Genomic DNA, 9,528 nt, shown 5'->3' on the forward strand with positions numbered 1-9,528 from the left:
ATCCCCTATTTGTCCCGAGGGCACTGCTCCCAGGATGAGGGGTCCTTTCTGGAGAAGCAGCTCCCCAGGCCTTCCAATCGTCTCTGTTCCTAGGGAGCCCAGTCTGACCATCCTTCCCAGACTCCCTGTGCCGGCCCAAGTGCCCTTGAGGCAGCCCATCTTCATCTTAGATTTCTGAATTTCTAATTCTATTGAGAAAGGATGGAGGGAGACAGAGCTAGGTGGAAGAGTCACAACCATTAGACAAGTCCTGAGACAACCCCAAGAGGAAGGGATCAGAGAAAGGAGGGGGCAAAAAGAGATCAGGGCCAGCAGCTGGGATCTTTGGAAGAGCTCTGCAATGGGACCTAGGATAGGACAATTTCTGACCAGGTAGACCAAGGGAAATCTTCCACACCCCCGTATCCCAGAAAGGGAGAGAGAAAAGATTCACCACCAGTGACCTAACATGGGTCTCCACTGAAGATAAACACAGTGAACAGCCTAACAAAACTCGAGTGATTGTCTACCCCTTCCCTCTGTGCAGTCGAAAGGACAGGAACACTGGCCCTCCACCTGGGTCATAGGGCCCAGGGTCCCCTCTCACAGGCTGGGCAGGTGTCCCCACTCCCCTCAACACTTTGCCTCACACCAGACTTAAAAACCTATTTCCGAGTGGACATGAGTTGCCATGACAGGCTTTATTAGAATCCCCCTGTACCCGAACATGTGTCAGGTGGTTTTTAGGGTCCTTTCCTATAGTCCCAAGTTGTCCCTTTGGATCTAGGCCTGGATCACCTAATTGGTAGTAAAAGTTCTGGGATCAGTTTCCAGGAGTTGACCAGCATGGTGTGATGATCTCGGGTGAAGGGAGAATAATGAGGGCTGGAATGCTCTCTTCCCACCCCTTCCCCTACACAGGTTGGGGGCCTGCTGTCTGGGCTCAGGGCATATTGATTCCTTGGATGAGCCTGTTCAGGGTTTAGGTGAAATGGCTAAAAGTGGGTTCTCATTCCCCCTCCTTCAGTTCCTCTTTCACCCACACCCTCCCATGTTAGAGACTTGGGTCCGTGGAAAAGTGAGGGATCAGGCTGCTTGGTCTATCTTGAAGGCCAGGGCTTTTGGACCTCAGGGATGGTCACCCCATCTGGGAATAAAGGATCTGTAGGAGATTTCCAGGCCCCCATTCCCCTCCTGTGTGAGCCATGGCCAGTAACCCCTCTCAGAATCCCCTTTTGCAGCTCCCTCAGTGACAGGTCATTAAGTGCCCGCCGTGTTTGTAGACCTAATACTTGGAGGGGAGCAGACCCAATTCAGCGCCAAGAAAGCTCTTCCTTGGACTGCCTTTATGGAGATGGTGGAGACAGTTATTTGTATGGTCCAGGGGACATCAAAGTTGGTCAATGAAAGGCCTAGAAGGGAAAAGTGAAGCCCAGAGAAGGTCCCAGATCTCGGGGCATTTAAACCTTCCTCTAGGGGCTTTAACCCATCCCATTTTAACCCCTGAGGCTGCCCTCCAGGGTTTTGGGTTAGAATTGTCTTGCCGGGGAAGAAGGGGGCTGCCTGCTTTTGTATTTCCCACGGTCTCACCAGGAACTCCGAATTGCCCCGCCCACTGCGGGGTTTCCTTTCCCTCCTGGGGGACTGGGTTTGAGCCCAGGAGATTTTATTTTCCAGCTGGCCAGAACTCGGGTACCCGAAGACCGCTTCGGCCCTTTTCCCTTGATCCCAATGTTTTTCACACAGAGACCCCAAGTTTCTTTTTAAATGTTTCCATTTCACCTTTAAAGTTCCCCTTTCCCCAGTGGTTGCTTCCCCAAAAATTACCTTTTTTGTCAATTCCTTCCCTTTTGGTTCCAAAGAACTGGTTTGAATGGTCTGAAGAAAGGGAGGCCTCCCTTTGGCCTGGAAACAAGGAAATCAGGGGGCCAAAGGAGACAAGAGAGTAGTCACGAAAAGAAGGTTCCAGATGCTTCTAGGACCAGCTAAGACTTCCTGACAAAGTGGTCTCCTGGCTCAGTCTGAGCAAGGCTGGAGATCCTCAGTGAGGAAGGAGAGGTACCTGGGGTGGGGGTGGGGGGGTGGAGAGGTCATACACAGGTGCAGAGAAGGGAGCTGTGGTCATGGGGTAGGGAATAATGAGTAGCCCAGGATGACTGATTCACAGAGTGGGGTGTTAAGGACCATGCCTAAGTGAAGGGGCAGGTCAACTCTCCGAGGATCTGCACAGCTGTGAATCATAACACTAGAAGGCGTAACAAAGCAGCCTTCACAGATGTTCCTTGTGGATTGGGAATGAAATCAATTGGAGGCAGAGGGGAGAGGAGAGAGGTCAGAGAAAGCAACTGGCTCTCAGTCTCTTTGTATCATTACCATCGTCTCACAGGAAGAGATCCATTCTACAGGTCTGAGTTAGACCTCCAGCAGCCACTGGCAGGGGGACTCCCTTATCCCTACCTGGGGGAGAAGGAAAGGATGCCTGGAAATAAGATTTGATTAAGGGCACCAGAAGATCTTCACATTTCTCAGCGGCTGGCACACAGAACATCTGGCTGTGGCAGAAGCCCCTGAAGGGGGACCATGGCAGTGTCCAGGCTTTGTGCCTCTATCAGGATACCACAGGGCATGTAAAGTACAGGCCAGGGACGGTTGAGGAGAGGAACCAGTAGCCTCACTGGTTACCCTGCTTTGCCCAGGGACCCAATCCAGCCTTCTAGCACAGAGCTTGGCACCTAGGGTCACCTTCTAAATGTTTACAATGGATTGATCTTCAAGGAGACAACCATGAATGGAGCAGATTGGGATTTGTCAGATTCGACTCTGGAGGTGGCAGTAATCAGGAATGAGGGAAACCACTGAGTAAAAGGAATGGATCCTAAAGAGAGATGAGGAGGGGCCTCCCCGCCCAAGAGAGAGAAGTCCAGGCTCTGGGCAGGAGAGCAAGGAAGGACTCCCAGGGTTGGGGCAGGGGTTCAGCAGCCTGTCTTCTGGCTTCCACCATGGGGCCTTAGGTCATTAGAGGGGGCTGTTGGTCTGAGGATGGAGACTAAGCATCTCCGGCACTGAGTCACAGGTCCCCCAGTCCTTGAGGAACTGCCTAGGTCTCTGTGGTCTGTGTGAACTCCTGCAGGTGCTTCCTTCCCAGCCCTTTATATGGGGAAGACCAAGAGTTGTGTAGTCAGAAACCCCACCCATCCTGAGGTTAGTTCTGACCAGAGGCAGAAGGAAGTGATTGAGAGGTTAATGGATGGATGGGGAGGGGTTCCTATGAAAGTCACACCCCCTGGTGCCAAGGGAGTATATAAAACAGACTTGGCTGGCTGCCCCAGCAGTGGGATCTAAGGAGGCTGGGTTCTTGGGGTATGTCCACCATGGCCTGGATTCCTCTCCTCCCCTTCTTTACCCTCTTCACAGGTGGGTGTCCGGTGCCTTTCCTGGGACTCAGCCCCTCCAGGGCCCCAGCCCTGACCTTGAACTCCCTTAGGGCTGCTACAGTGGGAGGTCTCTGCCCTCCATCCTGTGCCAGGGTGTGAGTTCCAGGACAAAGTCTTTTCTCTCTCTCCTTCCAGGTTCTCTGGCCTCCTATGTGCTGAAGCAGCCTCCCTCCATATCTGAGACGCTGGGGAAGCCAGCCACCCTCACCTGTGAAGGGGATCTACTTGATAAAAAGTATGCTTACTGGTACCAGCAGAAATGGGGAGAGAGTCCCATGCTCATTATTTACAAGGACAAGGAGCGCCCACAGGAGGTCTCAGACCGATTCTCCGGCTCCAGCAGCAACAAAGTGGCTTCTTTAACCATCTCTGGAGTCCAGGCTGAGGATGAGGCTGATTACTACTGTCTGTCCTTTGATGAGAATGACAAACCCACAATGACTGAGAGAGCTGAGGAAGTGAGACATAAACCCTTGTGAGTCCCCTGGGCTTTCAGCCTCTGTCCTTCATTTCCCTTTCCTTTGCTGAACCAGGGCAGAAACTTCAGGGGGCTGTGCTGTGCACTTCCACCTTCTCCTTTTACAAAAAAACTCTCTCATTGCTCAAAGACAGACTTTTCCCTCCAAGTCTTGGATAGACCAACTCCCTCAGACTCTGGGAGATCTGTCCTCACTGACCCCTCCTGCTGCTGTCCAGGCCTGATGCATCTGGTCAGAGTCCAGAACAAGGACTCTTGGCTTTCTCATGATGGAGATGCCAAAGACGACATCTCTTCAGAGGAAAACCACCAAAGGCGGCATCCTACCAGAAGAAAAGCAATGTGCCCCAAAGCGGAAATGCAGAATACTTACCTAGAAGACAGAGGAACGTCGGGCGGGGCCCTGGTTGGTTGCTGTCCTTTGTGAGACCCATGGCAGCACTCAAAGTTGAGCTACAGTGTGTCCAGCTGTGGCTGATCAGACTAATAATCTGCCACAGCTCAGCTACAGTTCCTATGAACATTTGGGGTAGCTTCTCTAACTGCACGTCTCATATTTCTTCTGAGCTAATTCATAGAGCACAGCCCCTTGTCTGATGAGGGCAGGCCATGCTGGCCAGTCCTATACCAGGGTCTTCCATGTCATGCAATCAATCCCAAAGTTCTTCAGAGAGTCCTTGAGAGTGTCCTTGTATTACTTTTTCTGTATACTGCATATAATATATATGGCATATATATTATATAAGTATACTCACCTCGTGAGTTCTCACCATGTCTGAATTCTACCCACAATAGTCTTTTTGGCAAGTGTATACTTGGTATCCAGAAATAATGTGGCCAACCCACTGTAGTTGTGCTTAGAGGAGAGTTGGAATGATTAGGTCAAGAAAGAACCTCAATGTCCGGTATCTTATCTCCCCCCAGGTGATCTTTAATATCTTCCTAAGGCAATTCAGATGGAAGTGATTCCATTTCCTGGTATGGTGCTTGGTAGATCGTCCGGGCTTCACAGGCATACAAGAATGAGAGCAACACCACGGCTCTGTAGACCTTCAGTTTGGTAATCAACCTAATATCTCTCCTCTCCCACACTTGCCTTCAAAGACTCTTTTGGGTAGAACTCACACATGGCAAGTGTGAGTTAGCTCTGGTAATGCATGTGTCAATGCCATTATCAAGGCAGGCTTTCCTGGAAAGTAAGTATACTGCCAAGGTAAGTAGCCCTAACCCCTGAGGCAATCAGGAAAGAGTTCCTGGAGAAGATATGGAACCCACCATTTTTCTATTGAAAAATGTACAAGAGTCTGTTTTCTTTGTTTCCCTATCCATTGAAAAAAAAGAAAAACTTTTTTTTTTTCTGAAGCAATTGAGGTTCAGTGACTAACCCAGGATCCCACACAGCTAGGAAGTGGTAAGTAACTGAGACCAGATTTGAACTCAGGTCTTCCTGACTTCAGGGCTGGTGCTCTAGCCACTGGATCACCAGCTGTCCGCCAAAAACAAAGTCTTAAAAAATAATATGCCAGTTCTCACTTTTGGAAGCCAAGATGGCAAATAAGCAGTGAATTGCTGTAACCCTTTCATGTTCACCTCTGGAGAAGCATAAAATGACATCCCAGAAAAGATCCTGCAACAAGCAAGGAGACAGGGGAAACAATCTTAATCTAGGTAAGTTGGAGGCTAGGCAGAAGAGGTCCCTCTCACTTTAGTAAGGGTGGGTTTTTTAGCCCAAAACAGGAAGCTCCCAGAGAGCTGGCAGTAAGCCCCACTGCAGTAGATAGAACTCAATAGAAGATTCAAAAGGTAGTTAAAATCATATAAGAGAGGTAGAAGAAAATTTGGGTAAAGAAATGAGAGCGATACAAAGGCATTATGAAAAAGAGTTAACAGCTTACAAAACTGCTTAAAACGCAGAATTGGCCAAATGAAAAAGAGCTACAAAAACCTACTGTAGAAAACAACTCCTTAAAGAGTAAAACTGAAAAAATCATAAAATACCTTTTTTAATCGCAATTCATGCAGATCAGTCATAATTGATTTCAATAGGATCATCATTATTCTAAGAAAACAAGGAAGACAAAAGCAAATTAAAATAAAAACAATACATATATATGACATGAAGGAGTGTGAGAAGGATTTTTAAAAGGATTAAGTCTATGAAAAGCATCAATTATAGAATATGCCAATTCTTCTGAATCAATTCCAGGCAAGAGAGAATTTTCAACATCAGAAGTGATTACATGGAAATTATTGGTATCCAAGGGAACATTGGTGTCATGCCAAGCTCCTAAGAGTTGTGCATGTATCTTTTCTCATAATATATTCGGGTCAGGGGTATTGCATATTAAAGGAATAATAGAAATGAATAGCAATAATCACATCTCATTAATAGTCTTGTTTTCAATACTTCCAGCTCATCTTCTAAGAAGAGAAATCTTTATTGTTATTTTTTTTTTACATCTGGAATGCCAGAGCAATGTTCCTGGCCAGCTCATCATCGATTTCAGACTGTAATCTACAGCAGAAACAGTGGTTGAAATTATTAAAGAAGTAAGGGCAATAATCTCAGTTATCAACAAGCCTATCAATCTTTTTGATCAGTCTACTGTTTCAGCAATTATGTGCAATGAATGTTGTCCTGCTGATTGAAACCAGAGCTGGGAAACATTGTGGGGGTTATTGCAAAGGAAGGTTGCTCTACAATTAAGACATATTTAGCTGTTCCATCAATATGCTGAGTAAATATATAATGTGCACAGGTAATATTTCATTGATATTCAGTGTCTCCTGATGTAAGGTTAAGGCAGTTCATTTCCTTTATATTTTCATAATGACCATTGTAATTAGGTACAAGAAAAGCTTGTGGTGGTGCTATCCAGGCTTTTACATACACACACACACACACACACACACACACACACACATATATATATTACATATATATATATATATATATTCTATTGCCTTTTATAAATGTTTTGAAAAATAATGGGAATTCAGGTGGTCATTGCTCTGAATGTGATTTGTACAATTATATCATAATTATGAAAAAGATAATCTTTTCCCCTCCTACTGTAGAGAGCCAGAACTCTGGAGAAGTATACTTGAAAGAAGGTGTTAACTCAGTGGAACTGATAAGACAATGCTTATCTCGTTTAACATGGCCAGTACATGTACTTAGTACTTAATATAGTTCTACAAGATTGACACCTATTCTACAAGTTTGACATCTATGATGATGTAATTATAATAGAGTATATAAGAGCCAACAAGGACTGGACGAGAGACATTTATTCCATCTCCCACATTTGTGGTGGCTGGCCTGTCCTCCTTCATTTCTCCACTGAAACCAAGTCCCATCTGAAGGCCCTCCAGAAAGCTAGCTGAGCCCTAAGTCAAGGAATCAGACTATGAAAGAGATAATGAAGAATTTGGACTTTATCTCTGGCTATTCTCATGGTGATTGCTCTGCTGAAACGAAGGCTGGTCCCCAAAACCTCCAGAAAGCTAACCAGAACATTACATCCTACCCTCTTCTACTTGCTTTTACCATCTTCACTATACTGAATATATTTTCCCCATTTCTCCCCTTCTCCTGCAAAGCTACTGAAGTTGGCCAGAGTCATAGGAAAAGAAAAAGATTCTTTTCCCTTGCACTATCCTAATCTCTAAGGAGCTGAAAATTAGCTTCCACATTACCTTACCAAGAACAAAGACCAACATATTCACTCATCCAAAGTGACTTCAGTTCACGCATTCTACAGTCAGATTGATTTTCCATTTTGAATGAACCACAACTTCAGACTGTCTCCATGGGATAGATTTCCTCTCCTTCCATGAGACAGGAGAGATACTGAACCTGCTAGTTCTTTTTTTTTTTTTTTCTAAAAATACAGGCTCCTGTTCCCAAAGTTCTGTGACATTCCAATCTATTCTACATTTCCTTGTTGTCCTATATGTCCCAAACCTAGGATACTCTCCTATTTCAAGGGAAGGTAGAAAGACACTTCCTTTATCACACATCACATCTGAAGTGAAGCAATTTAGAGCCATGAGTCAAGGATCAGAAGCCCTGACACTAGAGTGCTCAACAGGATGGTTTGAAACTTCTAAAGATGTCACCTTGAGCTACTCTGAAAGAATTACTACTCTGAATGACTTTCAACAATTCAGCCTGATATATCTCCAAGCCAGCAACATAGTAGGTGAATTTTTATTTTTCACAAGCTTGATAACTTTTTTTTACTTGATAACTTTGTTGTGTATTTTGTTTTTTTTTTTAATTAATGTATTCTAATACACATTGTAATCATGTTGGAAGAGAAAAAATCAGAGCAAAAGACAAAAACCATGGGAGAGAAAAAAAAAAAAGAAAAAAGAAGTGATCACAGAATGTGTTAATTTACATCCACTTTCCTTAATTCTTTTCTGGATACAGATGGCATTTTCCGTCCAAAGTCTTTTGGGATTCCTTTGGATCCCTGAACCATTGAAAAGAAACAAGTCTTTCAGAGATGATCCTTGCACATTCTTGCTATTGTTGTGTACAATTTATTCCTGGCTCTATGTGTTTCACTCAACATCAGTTTATATAACTTTTTCCAGGCCTTTCTAAAATCAGCTTGTTCATCATTTTTATAGAACAATAATAATCCATTACCTTCATATACCACAATTTGTTCAGTCATTCCCCAGTTGATGGGCATCTATTCATTTTCCAATTCTTTGCCACCACAAAAACAACTGTTAAAAACATTTTTGCATACATGGGTCCTTTCCCCTCTTTTATTATTTCCTTGGGCAACAGAATCAATAGTGGTACTGCTGGGTCAAAAGGTATGCACAGTTTTACAGCTTGCTAACTTTTAATGCAGGACATAGAGTACAAAGGGACATCCACACACAGACAAACACAGAAATCTCCTGTTTAAAAAATTCTTTCCCCCATAATCCTGGTAATAAAATTCTTACCCTTGTAATTTATGTTTCAGAGTTTTGTAAGATACTACTTTGCCTTGTTTCATCTCCTTCTTTTCAGGTACCAATTGCCAGTAACTGACAAGACTGTAGGATGAAGTAGTAAGTGAATTGAGTGGGGCCAGATGAGTTCAAGTTTGAAGCATAGAACTTACTTATTTTTTTGCAACTTTGCAACTTTGCAACTTTTATACTTTACTATAAATATGTTCTTTTCTATTATATATCACACAGTTGTCATAAAACCACAGAAAGTATAACCAAGACTATGACATTTCCTTGTTCTAATAATAATGCTTAGGAATATTTACAAAAATGTAAATTACTTAGATTAACAGATCAGGAAATAGAAAACCTTAATGACCCCATCTTAGAAAAAGAAATCGAACAAGTTGTTAAGAAACTCTCTAGGAAAAAATCCCCAGGGCCAGATGGATTCATGAGTGAATTTTACCAAACATTTAAAGAACAATTAATTACAATACTGTATAAGCCATTTGGAAAAATAAACAAGGAAGAAACCATACCAAACTTCTTTTATTACATAGATATGGTGCTGATACTTCAACTGGGAAGAGCCAAAACAGAGAAAGAAAATTATAGACCAATTTCACTAATAAATATTGATGCAAAAATTTTGAATCAAATATTAACAAAGTG

The 9,528-nt window shown here is 43.8% G+C and overlaps 1 gene segment (V, D, J or C); it reads left to right on the forward strand.

Moving 5' to 3' along the window:
* The first annotated feature begins 3,282 nt into the window (after positions 1 to 3,282).
* LOC100935655 lies at positions 3,283 to 6,263 on the forward strand. The segment is given in 3 exon segments: positions 3,283 to 3,393; positions 3,549 to 3,888; positions 4,816 to 6,263. Coding segments are annotated over 3 exon segments (396 nt in total).
* The last annotated feature ends 3,265 nt before the right edge of the window (positions 6,264 to 9,528 follow it).

The sequence above is a fragment of the Sarcophilus harrisii genome, chromosome 1, assembly GCF_902635505.1.
Source record: "Sarcophilus harrisii chromosome 1, mSarHar1.11, whole genome shotgun sequence".
In the NCBI taxonomy this organism is placed as follows: Eukaryota; Metazoa; Chordata; class Mammalia; order Dasyuromorphia; family Dasyuridae; genus Sarcophilus; species Sarcophilus harrisii.